Raw genomic sequence first — 17,655 nt, 5'->3', positions numbered from 1 at the left:
TGGATGAAACTCTCTCCCCTTTGATTCCTGTGGTTTGTGCAGAACTCCTGCAAAGTTGAAAAGCACTGGGGAAGACTGTGTAGTTTTCTGCCAGACCACAGCTGGGGAACTCAGGGGTCTTTTGCTGTTCCTGGTTTTTGGTCACTGGAGTAATAGTGCTGCAGTCCACCTTGCATCTCATGGTCACAGCCACTGGTTTCCCTGACACCAGTGTTTATGTGTGGGGTTGCTCAAGAGAGTGGAGAAAAAGGCTCTGTGGTTCTCCCTCCCTGCCCTTCCCATCAGCAGTGCTCACTGCAGCATTACAAGAGGAAAAATAGAACTTCAGCTCAGCAGCTCTGCCCCCATCCACTTTGATGGGTGGGACCAGCCACCCACCAGGCCTTCACTCTGTCCTCTGCAAAAGAGTCGACAGTGCCTCTTTGGAGCAGGTGATAAATCAGTGGGGATGACTGAACACTCCATGCTTTTGATCCACCAAACTCTGCTGTGGTCATGCTTAGATAAGCACAGGGAGAAATACTGTCAGTTTTCCACTGAATTTCAGAATTTACTACATTTTTACTAGCATCTTGTTTGCTTGAATATGCTTATTTTTATCCCCCAGGCAAATATTTCTGCCTCCTGTGAACCTTTTATGTAAATCAACAGAGGCATTTGGCAAGCTGTATCAAAACTGTAGCTTTACATATCACTGAAGCAGAAAATAAATGGAAATAATTACTGATGCCTCCAAGTACAGATTTGTTTCAAAATGAAAAGTGTAGCTTAGAGAGGGTGGGCAGTATATAGCTAATGATTTCCTGTTAGCTTACATAGCATTGGCTCAGACATTTTTATTGCATTCCAGGATGTGTTTTCTCCCTCTTTGGGGGGAGATCAGGAAGAGATAGTGGCTGTTTGTTTGTTCATTTTATCTATATTGAACAGAATCAGATCTTCAGTTATTTAATAAACCACTTCTCAACAGGAAGCTAATGTTCGATGTGTTGCTGTGGAACTCATTTACATCATTCTGACACTGAACAAAAAAAACCCCAACTAACCAACCAAAAAAGCCCCCAAAACTCAACCAAAAAAAAAAAAGAGATATGGCATTAGCTGTTCTGCTTCACAAAACCTCCCATCATGCCAGTGTAACAATACTCCAGCTTGTACAGCTCTCATGTGCTTTGATGATTGGAGAAATGCAGGGGGAAAGTCAGCTCATGACTGAAAAGGTAGATAAAAAGAAAAAACCAAATAATTTTCAAGTTTGCTTGAAATGGTGGTTTGCTGCATTTAGCATGTACAAACAGCATTTTGAATTCTTTAAAGGATGCAAGATCTGCTTCACATGCAACAACAGCTGAATGGCAAAGAAATCAGAAGGGTTGAAAGTCTTCACCTATGTCACATCTTCCAAAGCTGTCCCTACTGAGGTGACAGGTTTCTCAAAAGAATGTAATCTACACAGAAATCAACAGATGTTTCATCATTCGTGAAATGTTCCTGCCAAGAGTTATTTCACATCTTCTTTTAGTGTGCCAACCAGCCCAGATCAAAGAGGCTTGCCTTAAAAACACAGCCTCCAGGGTCTGGGGAGAGGTGGCATGAAGCTGCTCTCTGGGCTTGGACACCACCTCCCAATATACAAAACAACGGAGAAAATGATTTTTGCCTGTGGTTACCACAATCAGGTTAGTTATGCTGGTAACATAATTGAGCATTCACTGCACTAAAATCCTTGATCATTTGCCCCTGTGTATGTCAGAGGCATGGATACTTACTGACCAGTCCAGGGCAATTTGAGTAGACCCAGATCTGAGATACTGCTCTGAGGGGAAACTGCAGCCTGGCAACTAACTTGGAAGTGCCTTTAATTCATGTATTTATTTTCACCAGTGTGAGTGTCCAATGAAACACTCTGCTGTTAAAAGCTAATTTCTGAAAATCATGTTCTGATGCTATTACAGGATTTGTACTAGGTAAAATTTCCAATTAAAAACCAAAAAATCATCAAAGAGGACTAATTTGCAAAATCTCCTATAAGCTGCAAGCTTATTTCCTGACTTTTTGTCTAAACCTGGCATCTTACAGATGTACTTTCTGCATTAGCTTCAAAGAAAAGGAATGCACTATTACAAAGGGTTGTTTTTTTCCTCTTTTTTCCTCCCTATATAAAAGCACAAAGCTGGGCAATCCTTAGAGGTAGATACCAAATAAATTTACTCAAGCTAATAGCAACATTCCCTTATTTTGTTGGTTTAACAAACATTCCTGAGCTAATTTGCCTAGAATATCTTTGCAAAACAAACAAGCTCAAAATAGTGCAAGCAGTCAAAGTAAAATACTTTAAACATTTGAATTAATTTTATCACAGATGGTAGGAATTTACCAGTAAAGTTATTTATACGTTCTCAGGCAATACTGTTCAAGCATAACTTATCACTGGAACAGAAGAAAATATGTTATTTTCATTGTCTTTTAAGACAGTTGAAATGGAATTTATTTGCCTTTCTCACTCAGCAAACTGGGTAAGAGGTCTAGCTCTTTAAATGCTGTTGTTCCAGTTTCACAATAGAGAGGCTATAAAACGGGGGTGCTTCATTAAAATACCATAGCTGGCACCTCTCAGAGGCACAGGAAAGGAATATGCACTGAGTAAGTAAGACATTATAAATTATAATTGAGATTCAATTCTCCCAGGGAGAAGAGAAGGTAACTTGTCATTTGAAGTGTTGTGAGTTTCTGAGAGTGGACCAGGAGTTTAGAGGGTATAATGATATCATTAAGAAATGCCCTTGCAAAGCAAGCAAAATTATACTGTGCCGTTTCTTGAAAACCACAGGAACTCTTTATTGTTCTGTCAGCAGAGGTTCAAAGAGCTATGTGACCCCATTAACATTCATTCAGGCATGTATAACAAATTGGAGGGGGGAAATTTCTTGAATAGTTAATTATATTTTGTGTGTTTGAATACCTAACAGTGTTATCTGTAAGAGCTCAGCAGCACAGAATGCACACCTTGCACACCTGGTTTACCTCACAGCTTTATTTTCCTTTTAATATTTAAAGGAGAAGGCAGTATCAAAGGTAGAAAAAGAGTTGGGAGGTTGGAAAGTGGAAAAAGTAGATAATGGCTAGCTGATTTGATGGCTCTGGTTGAATTGCTCTAGTATTTGCAGTCCTTCTTCCATGAGCAGCAGTTGTATTAGATGACCAGAAAACCCTTTGAACCCACATATCCGTGTCAGATAGGAATATGTGGGGTGATACACTGTAAACATAAGCTAGAATCTTGCAGGGAAATCGAGTTGATCTCATTTTCAATAAGACACAGCTCTTCTGGCCAAACTATTTATTTATTTATGTGTGAAAAGTTGACCAAGAAGCCCTTTCACGCACAGCGGCAAATGACTGCAGTCCCCATGCTGCAGTGACCATTGACTCAGCTTCAGCAAAGACAGTGGCCAGCAACAGAAACTGAAATTTTACCTGTTTGGTTTTGAATGCAAATGTTTATCTTCTTTTTTTTTAGAGAGAATGATTGGTAGATATTGTCTCCAATGTTAGCAGAAAGCCCATTCATGTTGATTAATTAAGTCAGAAGCTTTATCTGTACCAATTAATTATTTTCACTTACACTACAGATTCAGGAATCCTTATCTCTTTAGGACTGTCTCCTTGCAGCTTTCCTTGCACTTAGCAATGAGATCGATAAATGATGTGATAAAGGCAAGGACCATCAAAAGGAGTTGAATGTTGTCTGTGCTATACTGAGGAGATGTTGTTTCCTCAGAATTCAGTTCAGGTTCTCTGTTTTTCTAAGTGATGCCAAACAAAGTTCGGATTGTCAGTGGGACTCTTCATGAAACTTCACCCAGAAGTTGGACTGGGACCTTTTGTAACTACTGTAGATGTCCATTTACATAAACATTCCCACTAAGCCACAGGAAACCCTTTCTTCCAGCCACTGGGTGCATATGCTACTGAGCACACTTACTAATTAAAATCTGCTTCTCTTGGAAAATAGAAGAATAAAATTTATATTACCCTTTAAGCCTAGGCAAGCTTGCATTCTATTTTCAGTTCACCAGAATTTCTGCTGTTTTCCTCTGTAATTGTTACACAGCGATCAAGTATTTTGCTCATCACATATATATTCATACTTCTGCCTTTCTTCTGAAAAACTGTTAATCTAATGATCTTCTAAATGTATCTGCTATTTGAAGAATATTTGCATTGTAATTGTACTTGTGTTAGCTATGTATTTTTTTAGCTGCATTTTTATTGCATGTAGATTAGAGTTGGTCAGAAAGCCGCCTCTGAAATGGAAATTATTTTTTATTACCCTTTGGCCTTGCTTTAAACTGGTTCCACTGCAAACAGTTTGAAGCAGTGGGAGTGTGCTCAGAGTGAAAATCAGAACGTACATTCAAATGGTCTAATATGTGTCTACCAGGAAGGGGTGAAAAACACATCCTGAACTAATAATAGGAAGTTTTGGATTACAGGGAAGTAGAGCTACTGGATGCATTTCCACTGAAATCCCTTTTTTCCTCAGAAAATGCCCATTTGCTGAAACCAAAGCTCAGTGGAGGGCAAGGGGTAGAGATGAGGGGAGAAGGAAGTAGGCTGAATATTTCTCTTGGTGTTTCCAACATTCCTTGGAAGACTGTGGTGTTTGAGGTTGACATTTTTGCATCAAGGAACCCCTGCTATTCAGGAATGCTTGTTTAAGTGTAAGGTTCTACACGGTTAAGAAGAGACATAAGAATATTTAAGAACAAAACAGTTCTTCAAGATCTCTAGGCAAATGTTCTAATAGATGTACAAAATTTCCAAAAAGTGCTCAGACATTGAAGGGCAATTTGTGCAAGCCTAGAAAACTCTCTTGAAGTGGAAACAGCCTCCACCAAGACAATGGTAAAAGTTCCATTTGAATCAGCTGGGACTTCACCTCAAATTTACTGAAAGCATTGTAGTCTCTTTTGACCATGTTGGCCATACACATATTTGCTATACGAATATGTATGACCATACAACATTTGAGGAATTTATGAGTTCCTTTGTTGAGGAGGAGATAATAATAGAAGAGGCTTATGTGTGTAGAAATATCCTAGTTTTCTGCACATAATCATCAAACAACAAGTAGGCAAATGTTTCCAAAAATCATTGCCTTTCTGCATAATTTAAAATGTTTCTGACCGCAGCTTTTTGTCAAAAACTTACACCAGAAATTACCTTGCTTAGAGGAGCAGAATGAACACAGTGTCCTGCCAAGAGCCCTCTCCTGCACCTGTGTGAGCTGAGCTGCTGGGTCTTCCACAGCAGCAGTCAGGGACTTGTGGCCAGTTCCAGCGATGCAGCACGTCCTTGAAGGCACGTGCTAAAGACAGGGCTGTGAGCCAGAGCTGTAAAGGAACAGCTGGTCTGATACTGCCACAGCTGTCCTCTCAGGGGACATGAATTTCAGTCCTGCAGCTGTTAGTGAAGGCTCCAGCAGGAGTCTTCTCCTGGAGAGAGCCAAGTCCTTATCTACCTGTGCTCAGGGGATAATCCATGCCATATATCTCAGTGTACAGTCATATCAGAGTGATGACTTCTTCTGCCTCGACTGCCTCCATCTCCCTATCCACATGTACCTCCATTGCTACCCCACATTTGAAATAAAAGACCACCCGTTCCAACTCTGTTGTCACACAGCTCTCACTGAACTGTCACTCTTCCTCTCTCTTTCTGGTCTAGTCCTGTATATGCAATCCCTTTTATATTTTTGTAATTATGATCTCTGTGTATATTTGTCACAGCAAGAAATTACCTGTAGTAAACACTCTCTTCAGGAAACATTCACTCATGTCCCACGTGAAAAAGGAGAAAGCTTTTGGAGTTGTAAAAGAAGTTAAATAGATACTACAGACTCATCACTCCTGAAATTTTATGAAATTATGAAGAACGGGGATAATGTAGATTAATGCAAGTACATTAGAGCAAGTTCACATCTTATGAGAGGAAGAAACTTTCAACATGATCTATTTAAGCATATGTTGGTGGGAAGGTTTGAGCGTGACTGGTGTTAGCTCTAGCTAATTTTTTATTGTCTACCACTAAGAAACAGCTACTTTGTGTTCTAGGCAGACTTACTGCAACAAACTTTCACATTTCCTTGCTAGGACTGAAAGAGTATTTTCCTCCTTTCTAATGCTTATCAGCAACTTGGTGAGATCTTTATTAAAATGTAATAACTGGCATAAAAAAAGACCTTCCATTTAACATATGCAGCTTGTCCTTGTACTCATAGCCAAAAGCCCCAAAGCATCCAACCGGTAAACATGGCAGGGCTGATCAATTCTGCTAAGCAGTTAATTCCAGTTTTCAAGTGAAAAATGTGAGTCTACAGCCTGCTATCCTTTGCTTTTTCCTTGTTCCAGTCAGCTCCCTAGAGATGATAGACACACAATGAGCATAGGCCTTCTCTTGCAGAGAGCAAAGTCTGTTTATCTACCTCTTTTTTTATATATAAAATGAGTCAATCCCTCTTCTCATCTCTTATAATTTCAAAGGCTCCCTCACTGGCAGCTCAGAGAGTACTCACTCTACATATCACAACAGCTGCTGGAGACAGATAGCAGGAGCATTTCTGGAATGATTCAAACTGACCTTCTTTCAATGGATACTAAATGCTCCCCATTAGCTGTGACTTCATGTTCAGCCACCCAACACAGGTCTCTAACATGAAGCACATTCTAATATTGGGGGAAAAGGTAGCTAGATAAACAGATTTGGGACCTTTTGAGGCAGCCTTTAATAAAAAACAATTGGTATGCTTTTTATGTGTATGTATTGCAAATTTTTTCATTCAAATACCTGTGTAAATATGAAGTGGACTTTAAATCAAGAAAGTTTTTTTCTACATATGTTTAAGAAACAGAATATTCAATTGCATCGTACAGCATCCAATAAATTCTGATCTTTAGCCACTTTCCAGTTGCTGAAGTTCATTAGAACTTGAAGCTGTCTCATTTTAGGAACAGTTCAATCATTCTTACTGGGAGGAGGTCTCTATTTCCTTCACAGACCAGATTTGTAGGTCCCCTTCTGTAGGTTAACCCATTTTTATATAGCTCATATTGCCTCTATGAACATAAGCTTGAGTTACTAGCAGATCTTCTAGAGCTACTAACAAGGACTCTTGTTTGGGAAGCTGCAACGTGCCTTTTGGACATATCAACACACTGTGATTACAACACAGGAACATTCTGCTTTTATATTCTGAGGAAATTGCTTGTCCTCTGGTAGACCCTACTAAAGGAACAGTTATCCATCTTCAAGGACCCAGCCTAGAATATCACCTTTTCCTCAATTTCCCTATCCTGGGGAAGATAATGACAAGGCTCTTGCAAAAATCCAAAATGTAAGTATTTCCCTAATTTTTTACAAGTCTTTAAATTCTGTACATAAATAAGACAAAAATGTCTGCCTTCAAGTAGGTTTCTTTTTAACAGGAGAAGGGAAAGAGGGACACATTCTCAGCTGCCACAGATCATCATTTCTCTGCAGATGTGCAGAGAACCTCAGACAGTTGCAGTGTCCCAGTAACTGGCCTCAGCTCTCTGCTCACTTCTATCAGCATGAAAGACTGAGGAAAAGCCAAACAATCAAACGAGCAACTTTTGAATCTGCAGTCAGTCTCTCGAGATAAACTGTTAAATCTACATTTAGGGCCTTTTTATATGAGGTGCTAAGGTTTTTTTTGGCTTGTCCTTGTCCAAGCCAGTGGATACATGAGCCTATATATGGTTTTCCTTGCCTAGCTTCTGTCACTGAGGATTTTATCTGTTCTGACTTCAGTAGGCAATGACAGAGATCGCTGTCTTTCTGTTAATACAACCTGTTATAAATACCAGTGAGACATAATAGCATCACAGGATATTTATAGCATAGGCAGACTTAACCTTACACTACAGATTTCTACGGAAGGGCTGAGTGTTCTTCAGCTTGTTAAAATGAGAATTGTCATTCCCTTAAAATTTTCAAATAACAGCAGTATAACGTTCAGAAACTGTGGAAAGAAGAGTTTTATTTATACTTACTATGCAAGCCATCTTATAGCCTACATCCTTCACAAGAATGAAGAGTTCCACCGGAAGTACTTATTCAGTCAAAGAAATCGCACTTACCTTTGGTTTCAGAGTACAAATGTGTTTAAGCAAGGAAAGAAGAGTCAGTTCCTTGCTCCAGCATCTGGGCTGGTGAGGGAAACATAAAGTTTTCAGAGCAGAGGGCTTGGTGAAGTCTCCAAATTCGCGAGGACTGCCTGGGTTCTGTTCAGATGCCCAGTTTGACCGTAACAAATATTAAATTATGCCCATCAACCCAGGTCATGCTGACCTGAAATACTGTTCCATTACCTCCACTTGATTTCAAATTTCAAAAAGCAAGAAATACTAACAATTAAGACAGAAATCAAATGCTTCTTACCACTCATAATGGAATAGATTATTAAGTATTTTTATTCCCAGATGAAAACTAATGAAACAAGCATACTTCCAGACTTTTTTTTTCTAGATAATTTTGGAAACCTACTCCACTGTAATAATGCTATTCTGAAAACACAGCAAAGTTCCAGAAAAAAATTGGGTTTGACTTGAAAACTTTTATCAGCTCTAAAGACTCATATTTTCCCACTAAGATTTAGAAAAATAAACATACAAAAATATTACACCTTAGACATAATATTGAACTGCATTTTTTCCCTTCAGGATCTACATTCTTCTCCACATTTTGAGCTGGTCAATATTTTCTGTTAAAGCTCTTCCTTCTCAAATACAACATGAAAAAAATTGATTGTATAAGATACTGTCAAGAGAAAGTAATTTGCTGCTATAATTTAACTGACATAAAGTTTCTTGATCCTACATAATTACAGTAGGAGGAATTTTTAAAAAAATGACTTTTTAAATCTATTGCTCATGTTAGAGATCAAAAAGATTCATATACTTCTAAACAGGCTGAGTTTTCCATAATCTGGCATCTCATTCTAGATTTTGAAGTGGGATAATCTCCCACTAATAATATCTAATAATAATATCTAAACAAACCTGTTAGCTTGATTTTCTGATTTCATCTAAACATTAATGTTACTCTGTAGTATTAACAAATGTACCTTTGACAATTTACTAAGAGAAGCTTATACAATTTTCCATTATTTGAAGATTTTTTTTAAAGAATTTTATCTGTGCTTGTATCTGATCAAAGTGTTCTTAAGCCAAGCATCATTGATTTCCTTTCATTTTCTTCTCCTCCTCACAGAAATACCAGCTTCAAATTTTGTCTAGTTTATGATAAACTGAAGGTAGCTTAAAAGAACTAAAGAAATGTAATGGATATCCTAATGTACTTTATTGGTCAAATCTTCTGTCAAGTTATTGCCAATGAAAATCTGGAGACAAATTCCTATTTGCAGATCTCAGTTGTTCCCACTGCTATTCACTGCGAGGACTGTGAAATTTGAATCAAAGCCCCGTTGAACCCTAAGATCACTCCTGCAGTGATTCATCATTGTCACAAAGTAGGAATATGGTTTATTTCTTAGGAGTCACTGTAATCACATTTGAGTACACCTGGGTGTGACAGAACTATCAGAGAAAGAAAGAATACAGCCAGGAAATAACCATTCACCCTATTTCTTGTTTCAGTACCTTGAGACAGCCTTGGGGCAAGTTACCTGTTAGGTAAGGCAGTACTAGGTACTCTGGAGTGCAAACCTGATCTTCAGGTCAGTTTGGAATCCAGTTTGGTGATTTGTGCCATAAGTCATTCAGCTGGGTCTTGGTAGACCATGGCCTTCTGACTTGGCTTTCACCAAAGAAATGGCAGGTGAGGTCAGACCTTCTGCTGTTTTGAAGGTTTTGGCAGATTTCTGGATGCTATTGAGAAGTTATTGCATTTCAGTTCAGAGTACCAGCTGGGGGAATTTCTAAATTGCTATGTGCATGCGTGTACACAAACTGCAGTACACAGCTCTGGTGTTGGATAAGGCAGGAACAAAGAGTGTTTCTTTATACTCATTGCTAGCAGCACCATAAAATCAAAAGTCCTGTCTGGAGGCAAACCAACTACATCCTCAGAGCAGAAGCCAACCAGCCTTAAAAAAAATGTCTGGGCTTTGCTGAACATGAAGGCTGTGTTCACTGTAACACTTCAGCCTTGGTTTCCAGGATTATTAGAGGTCTTCAAATACAGTGGTCAGTAGCAAACACCCTGTGTACTAAGAAGGGACCATTTCTTACACATTTCACCTGCATCACTATTGTAACACGGGTTTCTGACCTTTGCTATTGACCTCTGATGCTTCTAATCTGTTATGCAAAGTGCCAAAAGATCAGTCTCTGGTTAACTTAAGCCACAATTGAATTTTGTCTGCAATCATAGGCTAATTATAAGCTCAGCATGACATACAGAGAACTGTAACTTCACAGACGAAGAAAACAGAGAAAATACATGCAGTGAAGGGGAAAAGCTGTTCACATTAAAAGAATGAAGATTAGAAGTGAAAACTCAGAAAGTTATTGGAAAAATAGATTTATTTTATACACATCTCTTTCCCCACCCTTCCATCCATATGACAATCTTGTGTTTAATGTGTTAAAATTTAAGAGATCTGTAAGGTCTAGGAAGGAGTATGGCATGAGCTCAAAGCATACAGTGACAATTTTCTTGTGCTAAAACAGCAGAGCTTGTTAATCAGAGATGATTTAGGCACTACAAAGACATTTGTCCCCACACTGCTGTGACATGATGAGAATTGCCATACTGTACAAATACTTGTTTAGCAATTTTTAGGTCATTAAATAATGTAACTGAGATATAATGAACTGTCTTGTGTGATGCAATATGTAGAGAAATCCATACAGAGCAAGGAGTAGTATTGAGCAAAATGTGTATTCAGCAATGTGATGATATAACTCCTACTTCATCTTTCTAAATATTTACAGATTTTACAGGATTTGGAACTGAACAGCCTATATAATAGCAATATAATAATTTCTGCCATCAAGTCCACCAGATTTGGCTAGTGTTTGCTTTACAACTCAAGATGAATTAACATATACGCCTGTGTAATGCTTGTTGTCTGCACTTTAGTGATAATGCATTGTAGCAATGATTTGAGGAAAAATAAATTGAAGACATGCAAAACCACTGAACTGCCAATAGATAAATTGGCTGAAAGCAATTTGAAAGTAAGAAAAACACCAAAGGCATTAATTATTAAACACTATTTGTGTTTTTTAAGTAACTCTATATGTCAAAATGGGATGGTCTGACAAACTGAATGAGATGTGAGTTTAAAAAATTACAGGAAAATTCTTTGGCTGTGGCATTAAAATTGCCATTACATAGTGAAAGGCTAAAAGTTCCTGGCACAGACAGCAACATATGAACATATGGGTTCAGCTCCAGGAGAAATTGTACGAGAGAATTATTTTCCTTCCATCCACTTAACTAGACTTACACAGGACTTAATATAACCCAAAATCTCTTCATAGAAAGGAGGACTTAGATAGCCATGTAATCTGTCTGTCTGAGGATTTGTACATGCACAGCGCCTTAGCTATGAGAAAAAACAAGGAACTGAAACAATCTGCTCTTTTTTTTCAGACGTCATCATCTCATGGGAGCAGGACCTGAATTTTTTACTTCCAGTGCCCTCCAATGCAGTGACTCTTTTTCTAAAGTATGTAGGTCTCATCTGCATTTCAACAACATTTTACGTAAATTTTACCTTAGGATGGCACTAGTTCTTTTAAAATAATAACAGAACAAAGTCTCAATGAAAATGCTTCAACAGCAATGGTGAGAGCCAAAAAACCAAACAAAAAAGCCCTCACCATCATTGTTTGCTAAATATGTGCTTTATAAGCATGAATGACTTGCTTCTAAAACTGGTAAAAAGGAGTGCAGCATTCACAACTCCTACTACTCCTACTACTCACAAAGCCAGTGGCTAGTTAAGTTTAGGACATGTTATCCCAATTTATGCTTTCAGAGAGAGTCAAATTTCTACTAATCCTGGAAAAAAACCAACAGTAACTTGACTTTAGATAAGAAATGAAATGCATGCGCATACACAAGAAAGGCAGGCTCCTTATATCGCCCAGCACAGGATGTCAGGCTAATGACAGAATCATAAGATCAACTTTGGTACTCCCAGACTTCAGTACTTCCAGAAACATACTGTTGCCAACAACTGCAAAGAAACTGCAAATAAACTGCAAATAAAGTGGCATGGCCAGATATCAGATGGGATGAAGGCTGGACTGGCCTCTTACTGAAGAGATGGAAAAGCAAAATTTGTACAGGCACAAGGACACCTTGCTAGAATTTGATTTACTTATGAGTGTCACTTGGCTTTATCTTCCTTCTGACTAGAAAGTTTTTTTGAACCACAGAATGTTAATTGGTATGAAGTGATAATATCTGCAGGAGAAGATAAGGTATTGTCCTAAGGACTAATTGCACAGCTTGACTTCCTGATTTGTTAGAATAGATGAAAAGTCCTCACAAAGGGGAACACAGGCTTAAAACTGCTGGCAGATTTTTCTACCTCATTTTTGAATAATAAAACAATGTAGACACAATCATGATCTACTTGTAGATAATCTGCTGGTCAAAAAATTAGTTGAACAAATTGTTCCTTCTGGTATGCAAGTTAAAATAAACATGCACACACCAGAGAGAATTATTATTGAGGTGTTTATAAAAGCAGGATATCTTGTAAGTACTAAGCAAGAAAAATCCAATCACTTACCTCTCCTTTTAAATATGTAGCTACATGAAACATGTGGTCCTTAAGCAAGCTGGTATAAGGCTGAAGTCATCCCTGCTTTGAGCAGGGAGTCAGACAAAGTGATCTCCAGCATTCCTTCCAACCTAAATAGTCCTTGGATTCTATTAAATGTCCTCAAATAGTAAGGTTATGTAAAATTACTTCAGACCTAAAAGTCCATCTCAGGTCTAACACCAGAGATGCGATCGGACTTTAGTGGAAGGGGCCGAAGTCCTCTCTGAGCACCACAGTTTATCCTCATCCTCAGGTTGCCCCATCCTCAGGTTGGCCCATCAGTCCCCAGCTGTGTTGTCCTGGCTTTCTACCTAACCCTGTAACAGCAAGTGATTTTAGCTTGCTCCCATTTATCTGCAAGCACCAAGTGGATGTGCAGCCCCTAAACAGTCTGAACCATAATGTACCAGGACCCTGTGTGACAAATGAAGGCAGTCAGAATGAGGGCACAACAGGGAGCCTGTCCTCCCTCTTCCTCATTTCCATCCAACACAACTGCATCCCCATGAACACAACAGCACACTTCCATCTGCTGAGCGAGCTGCTCTCATCTCCTCTTACCCTCCCTCTACATTCACATGTGCTTGCATGTGGACTTCACACTCCAGAAGGCAGACACTGCTGGATTTTAATCCCCCCGAATTCTCTGATGGATTAAACCTCAAATCTCTAACCCTTCTTAGTGCTGTGATAAGTAATGCACATACTGGCTACATTGATTTACAGCTGAAATAAAAGTGAAAGACAGACAAAATGAGATGTCTGAAAATCAATCTATGCTGGAAGTGGATGGGACATGAAAGCATTCTGGATTATGTTCTCCTCCCTTCACTTTGCCCAGTGCCTGATGAAGCAAAAATCACTGTCTGCAGCAATAAAAGTTGCAGGTACGTGTGTTACCCTCCACCTACCTGTAACCCTTCAATGGCCAGTTTGAGGATAGATGGTGTAAGCTTGGAGGCTTGCTTGAAGGAGAAGTTGCTCCAGTCTATAATTAGAATGAAGCCATTTATCTGAAGCTCCTGATCTTCAATGAGCACTTCCAAGGAAAGAAGAATAGCCCGAAGGATATCTATGAAGGAGTTCCTAAAGCAAAAGCAGAAAAAAAAAATCAATGGTTGCAGTTATCTTCAAACCTCAAGATACTCAGTTTTGCTGTGGGTGGGGCATGAGCAAGGGACAGGGATTTATTCTGGTAGACTTATCCTGAAAAAGAGTTGTTTCAGAGGTGTCTTTAAAGAGCTCCTACTCCAAAACTGCTTGATGTGATAAATCCTGCTCACTGACAGATAAAATAAACAATGAGATCTCAACTCTGCTAGCAGTCCTTACTATAGATTTTAGCTAAGCTACTTGGGAAACTATTTGTCTGTGATGAAATTAAACAAATTCTAGCTATCAGTTTAAATCCTTGCTCATTTAGATGTACTTTACCAGCTCATTGTTTGTTTCCCTTCTTTTCAGAAAATGAAATAAATCAGTACAGTATTAATATAAAAGATATCATTACAACTAGGTTCTGTGCCTTCCTGCTTGAGTGTAGGGAATGATCCAAAGCTTTACACAATAAAGTTTGACAGTTGCCTTAGTTTTGCAAGCCAAATGCAACATGAAAAATGGCTGCATCCACTCAAAATGAGAACTCTTTATTAATTATCAGCTACAACAGGCTGTCTGGAAGGCTTCCCTCAGCTCTGGGAGAATAATTAAAAATCTTGGAGGTCATGAAGCATATAGCAAGTAACGGAGAAGAAAATATTGAAATACTTTCCTTAATGTGAAAGTCTGCACTGGGAAGCCTGGGCCGCTCCCTGCTTCCATTTTCTCACTACTTCCATTTCACAAAAGCAAGAGTTGGACACTTTAATGATTTAGTCCATATTTATACCTGAGTAAGCTGAATCAAGTGCTCTCCTCATCTCTCCTTCCCATTAAGATGATTTACAAACAATAGATTCTATTAGAGAGCGACAAGCAAGGAAAGCTTCAGAAAGTGCAACATAACCTTGTGTAGAGTGAAATTGTAACATACTGCTAGTGCAATCTGCTTTACCTCAGCATAATTCTCAAGTTTTCATGAGGCCTGAGGTCTTTTACAGGGAAGGTTCATACCATGTTCTCCCATGGAGATTTTAATTTAGTTATTTTCTGCTGTTTTCATTAATATAAAACAAGTCCTCCCAAACCTTCGAGAGCGTTGTTTCAAAATCTGCCTGAGAGAAAAAACGTATGTGCAGTCAAAACAAATTTCTCTACCATCAACCTCTACCCCTGAATGGCATCAACACATGGTAAATTTCTATTAAAAGTAAATGGTGAAGTGTTCTCTGATTCTTTCTATCAGCAGGTTTTGAGTGGAAATGTTCATTCCTTCTCTAAAGACCTGATCCCTGGAAAAAGCTGCTTCTGCACTCTGCCTTTCTGCAAAAGTCAGAAGCTTCTCTAAAGTAAAATTTCTGGGCCAAAAAATTGAGCTTAAAGATATCTAATATTGTTCTTGCTGCATACCAAGTCACCTCTCCCTCATTTACAGTCACAGGGCAACCTTGACCTTTTCAAATCCTATGGGGAAGCTGTGCTAAACAGCTAAAAAGAAGGAGTATTTCCTTAGCAACATCAGGTGAAGGTATACTGATTGGATTGGCAATTGGCATGTACTTGTAGTCTAAATTTATTTTGGAAAACTGTGATATACTACCTACTGCTTAGCTGAAATGGATGATGAGTTTAAAGCAGCAGCATCAGATGACTACACTTTCAACAGTGAAAAAAACAAATATGCCCCTAGACCGTATCTACTTAATATATCCTACACTACCCCAGCATCCTCCTTCAGGGTGGTCAGCCTTTCACAAGAACTGCCCCATGGAAGCTCCCAGACATGTACGGTGGCTCCAAAAGTGTCCTCACATACATGCCAGCCTTCTCTGCACTCTTGTTGGCATCAATTCAGAATGATATCCTTGACTGGCTACACTGGGGAAGACAGAATAATCATTACCTCAATCCCAGAGCTGCAAACTTCAGAATGAACTGAATGGTTTTTACTACCAAAGGTGTGAAAACATGGTCACATTGGGACAAAAAAAGGCTTCATCCTTCATTTGTGGGAAGAAGTTTTCTTAAGAGTACATTCAAACTTATATTTGTGATCCTGCTACCAATGATGATTTTAAAGTCTGTGTAATGATCCCAGTGGAATCTGGAAATGGTAGATACAAGGCATCTTCTGTAATCCACTCAAATGCTAAATGACAATGGAAATATTTCAATGTAAAATCTTCCCCTAGGACTCTGTGCTGAGGAATTCTAGTCTTTGTTTGAGTGTCTACATAAATTACCAATTTATCATGCAATAACCCATCTGTACTTCCTTGTAGAAGTTCCCCTTTCAGTAGAAATTATTTACCTGAGAGACAACTCTAGCTGTCCCCACCTACATCCCTCCCCTCTCTATGTATTTGCAATTTGAATACATGGTGTAGGAAATAGAGTGAACACAAAGATGTTTTTCTGGTGAGTACAGGGAGACATGAAAGCAGCCCTCAAGTGCTCCAGGTGGGTTGTTTGCAGGCACACTGTTCCTGCAGAGTCTGGATAGAAATCAGACAGAGTGCCAATTGAGGCTGAAGCCCTCTGCTCCCTAGTCTCGGGGCTTTGAGACAAATCATTCTGCTCTGTGACTGATTTGCATCCAAATAATTTTCTATGCATGAACACAGAACCACTTTTTATTAGTCCATCTCTTTTGTTCCTTAATGTTCCCTTCCCCTCCTCCAACTCCCCTCCTCACCAGTTTAACCCTCTCACACAGAGAAAAAAGCAAAATAAATTACAATTACACAAAGGGAAAAGTGTAAGGTTCTGTAAGGATTCAGTATGGAGCCTACTAAAGTGAGCCACTAATGAGTTACAAAAGATTTGCACAAGCCCCAGAAAGACAAAAAGGAGGAGAGAGAGAGAGTGCCTATTTGCCTTGGCTGAATGGAAAGGTACCACAAAAGAGGCTCTTCAAATACCCTTTGGAAAATAGGAAGTTAGCTCAACAAAAGCTAGTGGGAAGGAACAATAATGTAACACAAAAAAATGAATATGGTTTAGCTGAGGGATTTGGTGGGGAGATTAGCCAAAGGCATAACATGAAAATAAATAAGAAGAAATTACTTAATTATAAGAGGTGTAAGCAGTCTGTGAGAGAACCAGAAGGCTCAGTGGAGTACCAGGGTGCAATGGGAACAATTAAAGGGGATAAAGACATTGGAAGGAAATTAAATGATCTACTTGCATGTATCTGCCACCAGTCATTTTGAAGAGATCTGTGGATAACAAAGCTGAGGGACTGTTGGAAAATAAGGGGTCAGATAAGACATACTGAAAGAAAGCAATACATTTTAGAGAAGACAGCATCAGTAAAGGCTTTTGACATTCTCTTTCTGAATAGCTAAGCACAGACTGTGTTTTAGGCATGCTAAGGAAATTAATTGGATTATTCAGATAGTTAAAATATGAATGTACAGAAGTACTGGCAGCCGAAACCATTACAGTTGTCTGGTAGTAAGCAAAAACAAACTGTCACTATAAATCCTGACTGTCCCACAAGACAGCAGGCTAAAAAAGTTTGGACCAGTGCCATTATCTTGGCAGTTGCAGACAGTGCAGCTTAACATCCATAAGTTAGCATGCAGTAAGAACCTCTCCCCTCTAATATTAAAAAGGTGGCCAAAGCTCTATAGCATTTAGCAAGCTGAAAACATGGCATAGATACAAATCAAGTAAGAGACCACATCTTGCCTTGCTCCTTCCATACACAAAAAATCACCAACAGAGAG

The 17,655-nt window shown here is 38.9% G+C and overlaps 1 protein-coding gene and 1 long non-coding RNA gene across 2 annotated transcripts in view; one reads left to right on the top strand and one right to left on the bottom strand.

Annotated features, from left to right (window-relative positions):
- The window catches only part of CLVS1 (clavesin 1), a 100,708-nt gene that overhangs the window by 52,696 nt on the left and 30,357 nt on the right, over window positions 1-17,655 (bottom strand). The window contains exon 3 of the mRNA XM_042022601.1: window positions 13,738-13,912. Within this exon, the coding sequence (XP_041878535.1) occupies window positions 13,738-13,912 (175 nt within the window). The remainder of the gene's footprint in view (window positions 1-13,737; window positions 13,913-17,655) is intronic.
- LOC121661937 lies at window positions 2,610-13,823 on the top strand. Its single transcript, XR_006015135.1, has 2 exons — window positions 2,610-2,643; window positions 11,644-13,823. It is a non-coding gene; the product is annotated as an uncharacterized LOC121661937 (long non-coding RNA).

Source organism: Corvus kubaryi, unplaced genomic scaffold (assembly GCF_017639235.1).
Source record: "Corvus kubaryi isolate FWS band 111438036 unplaced genomic scaffold, C.kubaryi_AGA036_p1.0 37216, whole genome shotgun sequence".
NCBI lineage: Eukaryota > Metazoa > Chordata > Aves > Passeriformes > Corvidae > Corvus > Corvus kubaryi.
The sequence above is the reverse complement of the archived record's forward strand: the minus strand, read 5'-3'. Positions and strand labels throughout refer to the sequence as shown.